At 37.0% G+C, this 15,689-nt stretch overlaps 1 protein-coding gene across 8 annotated transcripts in view; it reads right to left on the reverse strand.

Moving 5' to 3' along the window:
* LOC124233091 (S phase cyclin A-associated protein in the endoplasmic reticulum) overlaps nt 1-15,689 on the reverse strand; it is a 486,817-nt gene that overhangs the window by 62,189 nt on the left and 408,939 nt on the right. For all 8 annotated transcript variants that reach the window (XR_006886969.1, XM_046650197.1, XM_046650193.1 and 5 more), the window contains one exon: nt 12,820-13,052. Coding sequence is in view for 7 of the 8 variants with exons in the window: in XM_046650197.1 (XP_046506153.1) it covers nt 12,820-13,052 (233 nt within the window). In the remaining variant the exon portion in view is untranslated. The remainder of the gene's footprint in view (nt 1-12,819; nt 13,053-15,689) is intronic.

Here is a 15,689-nt window from a genome sequence, read left to right on the forward strand (position 1 = left end):
CCATAGATGTGTGTGGTTTTATTTCTGGGCTTTCAATTCTGTTCCATTGATCTGTGCACCTGTTTTTGTACCAGTACCATGCTGTTTTGATCACTATACCTTTGCAGTATGTTTTGAAGTCAGGGATTGTGATGCCTCCAGCTGTGTTCTTTCTTCTCAGGATTGCTTTAGCAATTTGGGGTCTTTTGTTGCCCCATATGAATTTTAGGATTCTTTGTTCTATTTCTGTAAAGAATGTTATTGGGATTCTGATTAGGATGGCATTGAATCTGTAGATTGCTTTAGGTAGAATGGATATTTTAACTATGTTTCTTCTTCCAATCCATGTGCATGGAATGTCTTTCCATCTCTTTATGTAATCATCCATTTCTTTCCGAAAAGCCATGTAATTTTCATTGTATAGGTCTTTCACTTCCTTAGTTAAGTTCACCCCAAGGTATTTTATTCTTTTTGTTGCAATTGTGGATGGTATTGTGTTCTTGAGTTCTTTTTCTGTTACTTCATTATTAGAGTATAGAAATGCTACTGATTTATGCAAATTGATTTTATACCCTGCAAATTTGCTGTAGTTGTTGATTACTTCTAAAAGTTTTCCAATGGATTCTTTGGGTTTTTCTATATATAAGATCATGTTGTCTGCAAACAGCGAGAGTTTCACTTCTTCCCTCCCTATTTGGATTCCTTTTATTCCTTTTTCTTGCCTAATTGCTCTGGTGAAAACCTCCAGTACTATGTTGAATAAGAGTGGTGATAGAGGGCATCCTTGTCTTGTTCCTGTTTTCAGGGGGATGGCGCTCAGTTTTTGCCCAGTGACTATGATGTTGGCTGTGGGTTTGTCATATATGGCCTTTATTATGTTGAGGTAGTTCCCTTCTATGCCCATTTTGTTCAGAGTTTTTATCATAAATGTTGGTTGGATCTTGTCAAATGCTTTCTCTTCATCTATTGAGATGATCTTGTGGTTTTTATTCCTCAGTTTGTTGATGTGGTGGATCACGTTGTTTGATTTGCAGATGTTGAACCATCCCTGTGTCCCTGGTATGAATCCCACTTGATCATGATGTAGGATCCTTTTGATGAATTGCTGAATTCAGGTTGCCAAAATTTTGTTTAGAATTTTTGCTTCTATGTTCATCAACGATATCGGCCTGTAGTTCTCCTTTTTTGTGCTGTCCTTGTCAGGTTTTGGTATCAGCGTGATGTTGGCCTTGTAGAAGGTGTTAGGAAGTGTTCCATCCTCCCTAATTTTTTGGAACAGCTTGAAAAGGATAGGTATTAAATCCTCTCTGAAAGTTTGGTAGAACTCCCCAAGAAAGCCATCTGGTCCTGGGGTTTTATTCTTTGGGATGATTTTGATTGCTGTTTCAATCTCTTTACTTGTGATTGGTCTGTTCAAATTGTTTGCTTCTTCTTGACTAAGCTTTGAGAGATTGTAGGAGTCCAAGAATTTATCCATTTCCTCTAGGTTAGCCATTTTGTTGGCATATAGTTTTTCATAGTGTTGTCTTATAATCCGTCATATTTCTGCAGAGTCTGTTGTTATTTCTCCTCTTTCATTTCTGTTTCTGTTTATTTGAGCATTCTTCCTTTTTTTCTTTGTAAGTCTGGCTAGGGGTTTGTCAATTTTATTTATCTTCTCAAAGAACCAGCTCTTTGTTTCATTGATCCTTTCTACTGTCTTTTTTGTTTCAACAGCACTTATTTCTGCTCTGATTTTTACTATTCCTCTCCTTCTGCTGAGTTTGGGCTTTGTTTGTTCTTCTTTCCCTAGTTCAGTTAGGTGTAGTTTAAGGTTGCTTATTTGGGATTTTTCTTGTTTGTTAAGATGTGCCTGTATTGTGATGAATTTTCCTCTTAATACAGCTTTGCTGTATCCCATATGAATTGGTGTGACACGTAATCATTTTCATTTGTCTCCAAGTATTTTTTGATTTCTTCTTTAATTTCTTCAACGATCCATTGCTTTTTCAATAGCATATTGTTTAGTCTCCACATCCTTGTCCCTTTCTCAGCTTTTTTCTTGTAATTAATTTCTAGCTTCATAGCATTATGATTAGAGAAGATGCTTGTTATTATTTCAATTTTTTTAAATTTGTAGATGCTTGCCTTTTTCCCCAACATATGGTCTATCCTTGAGAATGTTCCATGTGCGCTTGAGAAGAACGTGTATTCTGCTGTTTTTGGATGGAGTGTTCTGTATATGTCTATTAAGTCCAACTGTTTTAGCTTTTCATTTAGATCCACTGGTTCTTTGTTGATTTTCTGTCTGGATGATCAGTCCATTGATGTGAGTGGGGTGTTGAGGTCCCCTACTATTATTGTGTTATTTTTGCTATCTTCTTTTAGGTTTGTTAATAGTTGCTTAATGAACTTTGGTTCTCCTGTGTTGGGTGCATAGATATTTATAAGCGTTATTTCTTCTTGATGAAGTGTCCCTTTGATCATTATATATTGGCCCTCTATGTCTCTCTTTACCTGCCTTATCTTGAAGTCTGTTTTGTCTAAGTATTGCACCACCTGCTTTCTTTTGTTTGGTATTAGCTTGGAGTATTGTCTTCCACCCCTTCACTCTGAGCCTGTGTTTGTCCTTGGAGCTGAGGTGTGTTTCCTGGAGGCAACAAATTGTTGGATCTTGTTCTTTAATCCATTTTGCCACCCTGTGTCTTTTTATTGGAGATTTCAATCCGTTTACATTGAGGGTGAGTATTGATGCATGAGGGCTTAATGCTGTCATTCTGTTGTTCATTTTCTGGTTTTCCTGCGTTTCCTTTGTTTCTTGTCCTGTGTGTTTTAGTCTACCCATTGACTTCTGCAATTTCTTATGCTGTCTTTCTCAGATTTTTCCTTATTTATGTTTTGTGTCTCTGTTCTGTTTTTAGTTTAGTGGCTACCCTGAAGTTTGTATTCAGAATCTCGTGTATAACATAGTCCATATTCTGGTGGTCTCTTACTTCCTTAGACTAGACTGTTTCAGTCCCTTTCCTCCTCCCCTCCTAAATTATTATTTTCATCTCTTATTCCAGCTTGTGTTGTGAGTTTGTGGTTAGAGTGATAAGACTGTCTTTGCTTTGATGATTTCCTTCCTTTTATTCTAAGGCTATAGTTCAATATTTGCTATCCTATTCTGCTTGTATCTATTTGTCTCCCTACTCTGTGTTTTATGACCCCTTACTCCCTTTTTTTCTTTTTTCAGGTATGAGAGCCCTCTTGAGGATTTCTTGTAGTGGAGATCCTGTGACAAAAAAGTCCCTCAGCTTTTGTTTGTCTGGGAAAGATTTAATTTCTCCCTCATATCTGAAGGATATTTTTGCTGGATAGAGTATTCTTGGCTGAAGATTTTTATCCTTTAAAACTTGGAATATGTCACTCCAATCTCTCCTATGTTGTAAGGTTTTTGTAGAGAAATCCACTGAAAGTCTGATAGGGGTTCCTTTGTAGGTTATTTTCTTCTGCCTTGCTGCCCTGAGTATTCTTTCTTTGTCATTCATTTTTGCCATTTTTACTACTATATGCCTTACAGTACGTCTTTTTACATTGACAAATCTAGGAGATCTGAAAGCTTCCTCCACACACATTCCTCTCTCAATCCCTAGATTTTGGAAGTTCTCTTCTATTATTTCGTTGAGCACGCTTTCTGCTCCATTTTCCTTTTCCACGTCCTCAAGAATTCTGATTATTCTTAAGTTGCATTTTCTCATTGAGTCAGCTATTTCTTGGAGATTTTCTTCAGTTTTTTAAATTCTTAGTTCTCTTTCTTCCTCTGTCTGGAGCCATTCAGCCTGTCTATCTTCGATTATACTAATTTGCTCCTCTCTTGTGTCTACACGGGCATTCAGGGAATCCGTATTCTGTTTTATCTGATCCATTGTAATTCTCATCTCTAGTATTTCTGATTGACTCTTTTTTATAGTTTGAATCTCTTTTGTGAAGTAACTCCAGAACTCGTTGAGTTGTTTCTCCATATTTCCCTTTACCTAATTGAGTATTTTGATGATAGCTACTTTGAACTCATCCTCACTTAGTTTAACTATTTCCAAGTCCTCAGGACATACTTCTATATTTTTACTGTTTTCCTTTTGGACTGGAGCTTTTATAAATTGCTGGATGGTAGAGGAGCAGTTTTTGCGCATGATGCTATTATTTGGTTGCAGTTAGAGCCTGTCACCACTAAATGGGGGTGGAGAGCTGTGGGTTCTGAGTCCTCCGCCTTCAGCCATGAAGGCAGCATGCAGTGTGGGTTGGGGGAGGAGTGGCACTTTCTCCTGCACCCTGACCTGGGTTCGGATGGGCTCTCACTCAATGGTTTACCGGGCCCAGCTTGCTGGGGTTCCTCCACGCAAAAGCTTTCCCCCATTAGAGGGTTTCCACTGCATGGGTGGTAGGAGTCCTGCACGATCCCTGGACACGCGGGATCCCTTCTCCGCTCCTTCCCTCACCTGCGGCAGCGATCCCAGTCTCTACGGGAGGGAGCGAAGTTCTCTCCTACCCGTTCCAGCTCCTCCGAGGGTGGTTGCAGCCTCTCTGCCCTCTGTTGTTTAGCTGCTGTGGGTCTCCGATGATTTCTGTTATTAGTATTTTTTTTTTGGTTGGAAAGCAGTTGCTCCTTTTCATTGTAATTTGAAGGGGAGAGAGTCCCGGGTGAGCTCACGCCACCATGTTGCTGACGTCACTCTGTCATTCATTTGACTATTTTAGGCCCCTTCTATATAATGAAAATATCTTTGTAAGAATTGTATTTTAAATCTTTAAGAGCTGTATGATTGAAAGGTTTGAACATAAACCAAAAGTGGAATAGAATAACAACCCTCCATGAACTTATCATTCAGCCCTGACCACCATCAACCATGACCAATTCTATCCATCCACATCTACCTTGCATAATGTTTAAGCAAATCCAGGACATTATATCATTTCATTCACAAATGTTTCAGTTTGTATCTCTAAAAAATAACGACTTTAACAAAACATAACCACAATACCATTATTACATCTGGAAAGAACAATAATTCCTTAATATCATCAAATAACTAGTATTCAAATTTCCAAATGTACCATAAATGTCTTAACGTTTTTAGTAGTTTCTTAAAAATTAGAATCCAAATAAGAACTGCACATTATGATTGGGTGATGTATCTTTTTAAGTCTCTTCTTAATCTGCAGGTTAACCTTCCATCTCTTTATTTTCCTTTGCAAATTTATTTGTTAATGAAACCTTGTTGTTTATTTTATACAGTTTCCCACAATCTAAATTCTGCTGGTTATATCCCTGTCATGTCATTTAATATATATTTTTTGGACTATGTATTTCCTATAAAATGATCTAGATTCTAGAGGTCTGATTACATACATAAATATCATTGTTTAATGGGTGAATAATATTCTACTAGTGGAATATTTTTGGAACTTTTTGGTAGTTTTCAATATTCACCATTATAAACTATGTTGTGATGAATATTTTTCATACAAATCCTTATCAGATTTCAGATTACTTTCCAGAAGTGAAATTACTGTGTCAAAGAGTATGCATATTTTTAGAGTTCTTGATATGTATAGCCCCATTACCTTCTAAAAACCTTGAATCAATTTACAGTCCCACCAGTACAGTATGAGAAAACCAAATTCACTATGTGGGCATTGATATTAGTATATCCATTTGATAGATGAGGAAACTGAGGCTCAGGGAGGGTGAAGCACTAGCCCAGGCAGGAGAGATGGAATATCCTAAGGTCTTCTGACTCCTGATAAGAGTGTCCTTTCCACTAAATATACTCCTTCTCTGTGGAATTCTTTTGGTCCTCAATGAGGTCTGAGTTTTTTAAACAAGGATGAAAAATTTTTTCTGAGACAATTCCTCAGACTAATAGTGACCACACAATGCTTCAAAACCATCCAGTCTCAAGATGAAAATGGCTTAAATGGGTTTCCTGTACTGGTCTTGAAATAGCAAGAAAGGAAGAAAGACTCCACAATCAGTAAAGAAATAAAAAGTATAGAAAAACCAAACCAAACCAAAATGACCTCTGTTGAGCAGGCAGTCCTTTCTGAATATGGACTCTTTGGTTATTGGGGGCCAACTATGGTGCCTACTAATGAGTCAGACTAACGTTTTTCTAAACTGCCTGGGTCTTGAATCACTGTGCTGGCAATCTTTAGATGACTGCCTAAGAAGATGCTGAAACTAAACGGCTCTAAAAGGTCAGGGCACAGAAAGTCATTTTGCCCACTTCATAGCTTTGAGGGAAGAATGTAGAATCTTCTAAGGGATATTGGTTATCATTGGCAACATATCTGTTACATTGCAACTGTTATGCTGAAATTATAATGTTGAGACTGTTATCTTATCCAGGATGAAAAGCTTTAATGTAGAAAACCTCCTGGTCTTCTTGGAATGTGCATTCTGGGAAATATGCTGCTGTGAATGCTGCAGTAAATAGGCCTCTCCATTTGCTTTACCATTTGAGATTTAAAATGAGTTCCTCTGTAGCTTTTTGCCATTGGAACTTTTAAACTAAAAGGGATATACAGGGATATATATATATATATATATATATTTATATAGTTATATAGTTATATAGTGATACATAAAGAGTAATTGCCTCTTCTTTGTCTACCCTTGTTCAAACATTCACTCTCACCCCAACTGAAATATTGTTCAACAGGGTTCCATCCTTGAACTAGGTTTAGTAAACTCATGAAATTCCATGGTTTCAACTATCTTTGAATGTTAATAACTCCTAATTATCCCCAAGGCTACTTTTTTTCTGAACTTCTTTCCTAAAGTTCTAGTTTCTGGATATTTCCTCTTGGGGTTCATAAGGTACCCCTACATGGATAAATCCAAACAAAAACTCATTATCTCTTCTCCTAAAATCTCCTCTTCTGAATATTGCTTAAGTGAATGTCACCATTTATCCCATAAATAATGCAAGAAGTTTGGGCATAACTATTTGTAATCATGCATTCATCCATTCAATTATTTCTAAATATGACACTGATCCTAACCTCAAGGACCTCATAAGGTAGAGACTGACACATAATAATCTCTGTAAGAGCTATGTTCAAAGTATTACTACAGCTTAGCAGGAGGGTCTAATTTTGGCTCAATGGGTCAGGGACTGTTTTTTAGAGGTCTTCACATCTGTAAATGCATTCACTAGTATTTTGGAGGTTGAAAGACAGGATGTGGAGCGTGTATTTTTGATGGGTGAAGATCTAGCGGACGTAGTGTGGTTCTGGAGGCAATATCTGTGGTAGTGGGAGCTTCTCATTCCTGGGCCAGGCTAAGGCAGTGAGCTACTGAACTGAACAATTCCAACGGTTGAGTACAATTCATGATTTTGACAGACATACTAGCTCTTGATTTTGACAGATTTTGCAGCTCTTCAGTTCTGTAGTGTTCTTCTGGGAGTCATTGCCGGAGATCTAGTCTAGAACTTGCTCTTTCAGTCCCTGCACTAATTTTGTAAGCACCTAATTCTGTGTATTAAATCCTTTCTGCTTAAAATAGTTACAGTGGCTTTTGTTTCCTACAACTGAATTCTGATTGATATGAAGGTTGATAAACAATGCTCAACCTCACTACTGATAAACACAATGTAAATGAAGACAACACAAAATGCCATTTCCCACACATTAGATTGACAAAAATTAGTAAGTGTGTTAACACAAAACACTGATAAGGATATGGGGAAATGGAACTCCTATCCTTTGCTGATCAGAAGTGAAATTTGTATAATTATTTGGAGAACAATTTGGTATTACCTGGTAAAGCTGAAAGTTTATTTATCATAGCATTCACAAATTGCTACTGTAGGCATTTAAACTTGAGATTTCGTTGTTTGAAATAGTGAAAAAGTAGAAACTATTGCCAGCAGGTGGAAAATGAATATACAAACTGGGAATTTATTCATTTAATAGAATCTGTAGAGCAGTTAAAATGAATTAATCAGATCTATATGCATGGACATAAATAAATCTCAACAACATGTTAGGTTAAAACAGAAATTGACAAAATAGTATACCATTTATGTAAAGGTTAAATACACAAAATAAAGAAAGTAGGTATGTTGTTTATGGATATATATAATACATAAATATACATATAAATGAAATTTATATACACAAATATATTTATATACACATAAATACATACATATATATATAAAATTGACAAAAACATGCATGGGAATGATATACACAACCCCTAAAATACTGATTTACCTCTTGGGAGACAATAAGGTGAAAGGGATGGAGTTGAGGAGGTTAGCTGTATCTGCAACATTTGGTTTCTTATTAATAAGAAAAAAGATCTAAGATAATATAGAAAAATGTTATCAGTTACTGAAAAATAGGTTGGTACATAGGTGTTGATAATTTTGTTAGGTGTATTTTGATATACTTCAAAATAAAATAATAGAAAATTTAAACATTTAAAAAGGCAATGATACCAAACAGAAAGCATTTGCAACCTGAAAGATGAAGGACTAACATTATTTTTCCTCCAGGTTTATTGAGATGTAGTTGATTTATAACATTGTGTAAGTTTAAGGTGTACAAGGTGATCATTTGATACATGTATATATTGCAAAATTATTACCACAATAAGGTTTAGTTATCCACCTCCATCACCTAACATAGTAACAATTTTTTTGTGTGTGCCTCTCGAGAACTTTAAAGCTCTACACTCTTAACAATTTTCAAAGATACCATAAAGTATTAACTATATTCACCATGTTGTACATTACATCTCCAGAACTTATTCATCTTATAAATGGAATCTGTACCCTTTGATCAATTTCACCCATATCCCCACTCTTCAGACCCTCATAACCACCAATCTACTGTTTCTGTGAGTTTGTTTTTTTTAGATTCCACACATAAATGAGATCATACAGTATTTGTCTATGTCTGACTTACTTCACTTAGCATAAAGTCCATCCATGTTGTCAGAAATGGAAGCATTTCCTTCATTTTTATGGCTGAATAATATTACATTGTGTGTGTGTGTGTGTGTGTGTCTGTCTGTCTAACTATCTAGCTAGCTCATTTTCTTTATCCATTCATTTGATGTTGGACACTTAGGTTATTTCTATGCCTTAACTATTATGAATAATGCTGAAATAAAAATGTAGGTGTGGATACCTGTTTGAGATAGTGATTTTACTTCCTTTGGATATATACCCAGAAGTGAATTGATGGATCATATGATCGTTATTTTTTCAATTTTTTGAGGAACTTCCATACTGTTTTCCACAGTGGCTATACAAATGCATAATCCTACCAACAGTGCACAAGGGTTCACTTTTATCCACATCCTCTCCAAGACTTATTATCTCTTGTGCTTTTGATGACAGCCATTCTAACAGGTGTGAGGTGTTATCTCATTGTGGTTTTAATTTGCATTTCCCTGATGATTAGTGATGCTGAGCATCTCTTCCTGTACCTGTTGGCCATTTGTGTGTCTTTGGAAAAATGTCCATTCAGCTTCTTTGTGCATTTTTAAATTGGATTATTTGTTTTTTTGCTACTGGTTGTAGGAGAGCCTTAAATATTTTGCATATTGACCCCTTACCAGTATATCGTTTGCAAATAATTTCTCCCATTCCATAGGATGCCTTTTCATTTTGTTGATTGTTTCCTTTGCTGGGGATAAGTTTTTAAGTTTGATATAGTCCCACTTGTTTATTTTTGCTTCTGTTGCTTGTGCTTTTGGTGTCATATCCAAAAAATACTGCCAAGACCATTATCAAGGAGCTTTTCCCCTATGTTTTCCTCTAGGAGTTTTATGGTTTCAGGTCTTACATTTAAGTCTTTAATCCATTTTTGAGTTCATTTTTGTGAGTGGTGTTAAGATAGGGATCTGATTTCATTCTTCGGTATGTAATTATCCAGTTTTCCCAGCACAATTTATTGAAGAGACTATCCTTTCCCCATTGAGTATTCTTGGCTCCCTTGTTAAATATTTGTGGACTGTATATGCGTGGGTTTATTTCTAGGCTCTCAATTCTGATTCATTGGTCTATGTGTCTGTTTTTACGCAAGTACCATACTTTTTTGATTACTATAGCTTTGTAATGTAGTTTAAAATCAGCAATTGTGATGCCTCCTTATGCTAAGTGAAATAAGTCAGACAGGAAAAGACAGATACAATATGATCTCACTTATATGTGGACTCTAAAAAAGGCTGAACTCATATAAATAGAGAGTCGAATGGTGGTTACCAGGGTCTAGGGGGTTGGGAGAAAAGGGGAGATGTTGGTGAGAGGGTATAAACTTTCATTTATAAGACGAATAAGTTCTGGGGATGTAAGATACAGCATGGTGACTATAGTTAACAATACTGTATAATATACTTGAAAGTTGCTAAGAGAGTAGCTCTTAAATGTTTTACCACACACACACGGGAAGGTGATAGAGGTGTTAACTAACCTTATTGTGGTTGTCACAATATGATAGAACCTTATCATTTCGCAATATATACGTGTATCAAATCATTACATTGCACACCTTAAACTTACACATGCTGTATGTCAACTAAATCTCAATAAAACCGGAAAAAAACAAAACTGTGGAGCTTCAGGGTTGGTCCATTTCCTGAACAAATTTCAAATCAGCATCTTTTCAAATTGCAATTTGCTTCTATCCTACAAACAGTATTCTTTCCTAGAACTATGCTAAACACTGTAACTGCTAATATTTTCATTTTATAGAAAAAAATTCTGATGTTTGACAGCCAAACAATATTATCTGGATATTCTGTCAAAGGTCTTTTGTTTTTTCCCCCAGGACCTTGTGCAGGGTCTGGCACAAAGTGAGTACAGGTGACCATACTTTGAATTGATAAATATTTACAAGAATCCCTTATATTTAGAAACTGGACTGAACCATGTAAAATAATGAGAATAAATACTGTTATTTCCTCATCTCTGTTAGACACTCTTGCCTCTTCTACACCAGATGAGGAAGGGACACATGTCAGGGTGGGGTGCCCTGCTCCAGCTTTACCTCAGGGGTATGGGCCAAAGAACAGCACCAAAGACTGTGTTGGAACTCTTTCCACTTAAATTTGAAACACTAGAGATATAAATTGACAAAAAATGCCCAGGTTGCAGCAGAGAGTAGAGTGAGATTTCTTGTCAGTTCACATCTGAGAAGGTGAGAAAGCAAGCATGGAAATAATTAAACATGTTCTCTTTGCTTCATTAGGTAGATTTGAGATATGGTTTGTGGTTTTACACATAGGCATCATCAAGCAAAGTAACAACACATACATTATCTGTAAGAAAAAACTTTCACCAAAAGTGGTTCAAGTCAGAAAAAGAGTGACAAAGTTTTGTTCTAAAATACGGTAGTTGTCAATATCCATTTTGAGTTATATGAACTATCTGGTTTAGCAGATTACCACTGTTTTTTTCTCCCCCAATACTTTCCTCCTTTATGAAGGATCTGGTAACTATAAGAATATATGTGAAAATGTATGTACTTTCTCCTAGAAGGCCCACTGGAATTGTACTGAAGCATTTGGCTAGGCCTTCCGCCTCATCACAGTCGAGGCATGTGGCTAAGCTGTCTGAACGACAAGAATGCAGGGTTGCTGCATCACATGGCAGCCCAAGGGAGAATGCTGGGACAGAACGGCATTCATCAGCAGAGAGGGCGAGGTTCTACAATGACCAAAAAGACATGGGGAAATTGAATGGGATCAAGCAACTGAGAGAAAGGCCAGGGAGGGTAAAAGTCAAGTGCTATATGATAAATGGTTGTGGACCCACAGGGCCTAGTATTCTCCAGCAATAAATATGCTTGGGGAAAGAGGGCAGGCAGATGGAAGGGATAAGTGAACAAAGTAATCAAGCCTAAGAAAGATACTCAATGAAACAACTGTTCCCAAGAAAGTACTACAAGAAACCAGAGGAAATTTATGAACTGTGAAAAAAGCAAATGCAGAAGAGGGCACTCTCTTTCTCCCATTAACCTCCAAGCTTCAGAGAGCAACAAATTGCCTGGATTTTGGAAGCCAGAGATCAGTGCAGATTACAGAGGAGTTGGCAATACATGGGACAGGTAATTGATTAACACCAGATGGAATCCTGTTGGGTAATTAAATGTCCTACGTGATTCAAAATTCACAAGAGAAAGTGAGTTCAGATGTCAAAGTACGAGTAAATTTCCCTGGAGAAAAGGTGACCTTAGAAGGAAGCAGAGTTGACCTTCAACAGGCATCAGAAATTGCCACATTTGTGTAGGGGAAAGCATACAGGTGTTGGGAGTCCAGCTGGATCTGAGTTCCAGTCTCAACTCTCTTACCTACTTTTAAACTTATTTATTACATAACCTTGGGCAAAGCACTTAACCTCTCTGAGGAATTTCCTCACCTACGAAGTCTGAATTAGAAACCTTACATTTATAGGGCTGCAAAGCCTCTACTATAATACCTTACAAATAACGGGTGCTCCATAAATGGTAGCTATTATTATTAAGTCTGAACCAAATTTATAACCAGAGATGACCTAAGATAGGGGAATTCTAAGAAATTCTGAGTTGGAAAGAGTTGATAGCAAGAAAGTTATAAAAGCTTGGATACTACATATATTAATATCAAATATCTAAATATCAAGAATGACAGATGAGCTCTAACTATATTGCTTTTCATGACTACGATTTTCCTTCTCTCTCTACAAAATGTGGTGTATTCTCTACCAGGAATTTGTGAATGGTGCTGTGAGAAGCACTGCCATCACATGGGCCCTGAGATTTAAATTATTTTCATTTAATTTTTTTTAAAAAAGAAGAAAATTGTAAGAAATCTAGCAATTTTACCTGATGAGGTCCTGAACTCGACTGTTAAAAGCATCACCTTGTGAGGGTTTGTTTTTCATTTCCTGTGTTGATATTTTTGATGTAGCCAGCTGGCTGTTTCCATCTGGTCGACTGGCAATCAGACAGTCAAAAACCACAGCACTGACTTTGAGAAGTCCGGTTGTCAAGCCTTCGAAAACTTGCTTATTTGTATTTCTTCCCAAAATTGCATTTTTTTCATCTGGAACATAAACCTAGATGGGAAAAAATACAGTAATTGTGTTTCAATAAAACCAGCAAAAATGGACAGAGATGATTTGGAAAATTTCTGGAATCATAATTAATTCTGAAATTCTAAAGGTGGCTATCTAAATATTTGAATGTTGTTTCTGAACTCAGATTGCTGAGTTCACATCTCAGCTTTGCTCTTGCTAGCTGGGTGACCAAGCTTCAATTTTCTCATTTATGAAACAGGGATAACGACAGTAGCTATATCAAGCGTTCTTATGAGAATCAAATGAACTAATACATACAAAATGATTAGCTCATGCCGAAGCATATATTAAGTCCTCAATAATATTACTTATTCAATTGAATAAATTATATTAAAAATTTGTACCTATTCAGAAAATGAACCAATTGGTAGACTGGCAGCATTGTTTCTTGTTAAACTGATTTCTTAAAATGTCTAATCTAAATTCCTCTATTAGGATGAAATTTGCAATTCTTATTACAAAATAGTTTTTCACTAATACATAGGGTAACATTTAGCTCTATTTGTGTATAGTTTAAGGAATTAATGTGGTTGTTAAAAGTTGGGACTAAGAGTCAGAACCTGGGCGTGGGTTCTGGCTCTGCAGCTATATGATCTTACACAACTTCCTTAACCTTTCTGTGTCACAGTTTCCTCAATTGTGAAATGAGGATAATCATAGCACCTAATGAACCAACATAAGTAAATTCTCGGATTATCTATGTGCCAACATAGATATGTGCCATAGAAGTGTTATCTGCTATTACAATTGCTACTCTTACTATGATTCCTATTATTACCAGGAGTAGATGCTATGGTGTATGAACATCGGCTCTCACAGAGAAGGATGACTAGAAGTACACTGGCTAGATATGTAATTACCAGGCTGGGAGCTCTGTGCCCTGGCCTGGGATGCTGGCTACATAAGGGCTCACTCTTCCCAGGGAAAGGAGGAGCTCCTCCTGAAAGCCTCCCTACCAAGAAAGGAGCAGAGAAGCCAAGCGTGGGAAGGAAGGAGGTCGGGACTTGGAATCAGATGGCATTGTATTCAAGTTCCAATTCCTCCTCTAGAAGATCACATAACTTTAAATAATAATTTCACATTTCCAATTCTTGGTTTCTGTATCTGCCTACCTGCTACGAGTACTATGAAGTTCAAATAAGATGAATGGGAAAACATTTGGTAAACTATTACACTTCAAAAATGCCCTCATTAACAAACAGCCTCTGCCTCATTCTCACTCTGTACTTGCACCAGTTCTATCAAAAGATAGAGGAATAGGGACCTGCCTGCAGCTGAGTGGTTAACTTTGCGAGCTCCACTTCAGCGGCCCAGGGTCTTGCTGGTTCAGATCCTGGGCGTGGACCTCGCACCACTTGTCAGGCCATGCTGAGGTGGTGTCCCACATGCCACAACTAGAATGACCTACAACTAGAATGTACAACTGTGTACTGGGGTGCTTTGAGGAGGAGGAGGAGAAGAAGAAGAAGAAGAAGAAAAAAGATTGACAACAGATATTAGCACAGGTGCCAGTTAAAAAAAAAAGATGGAATAAATGATCACTTGGATTCAAAAGGAGGATCTTTATAAACACAAGCAAATATTCCCTCCATTATTTTTTGTTGTTAATTTAGACATTCCATGAAAGTCATTTTTCTGAGGCTAGCCTTGTTTAAGACTGTTGACCGTAATTTATCTCCAACCACTCAGCCATTACTAAGCCCAAGTAATTATAGTAGAATCTTTCTGCAGTGTGTGCTCCAATTAATTGATGAAAGTTTCCTTTGAAACTCTATAATAGTTATAAAACAGCCACACAAGCTTCTTTAGATTGTGACTAGCATAACCTAGCCTAGCCCAATGCAAAAGGTGGTATCAGAAGTGGAGTGTAAACCCAGGATTTCCATATAAGTCAGGATGAACTGGATTATGCTGTAATGAAACATTCCTCAAAAACTTCAGGGGGGTCAAACAATAAAGCTTAATTTTTCAATCAAATGACACGACCACCTCAGGCTGGCTAAGGCTTTGCTCTGCACCCTTGTCCTTACTCTGGAGCCCAGGTGATAAAACAACCAGCATTTAGAGCAACACTGCCCAACAGAATTTTCTAAGATAATTGAAATGTTTTAATTTACGTTGTTCTGCACTAGTCACGTGTGGCTATTAAGCATTTGAAATGTGGTTAGTGCAACTCAGGGACTAAATTTTCTTTTTTTCTTTTTTTTTACTTTTACCTGCAACTCATTTTAATGTTTTCTTTGTGTGTGTGTGTGTGTGTGTGTGTTTTTTTTACAGAGTTCATAATAGTTTACATCAATGTGAGATTTCACTTGTATATTATTTCTTGACTGTCACTACATAAGTGCTCCCCTTCACGCCCAGTGCCCCTGCCCACTTCCCTTCCCCTGGTAACCACTGAACTGTTTTCTTTGTCCCAGTACTTGTTTATATTCCACATGAGTGAAATCATCTGGTGTTTGTCTTTCTCAGACTGGCTTATTTCACTTAGCATAATTCCCTCTAGGTCCTTCCATGTTATTGCAAATGGGATGAATTTGTCTTTTTTTCTGGCTGAGTAGTATTCCACTGTGTGTGTGTGTGTGTGTGTGTGTGTGTGTGTGTGTGTGTGTGTGT

This window comes from Equus quagga, unplaced genomic scaffold (genome assembly GCF_021613505.1).
Source record: "Equus quagga isolate Etosha38 unplaced genomic scaffold, UCLA_HA_Equagga_1.0 153_RagTag, whole genome shotgun sequence".
NCBI lineage: Eukaryota > Metazoa > Chordata > Mammalia > Perissodactyla > Equidae > Equus > Equus quagga.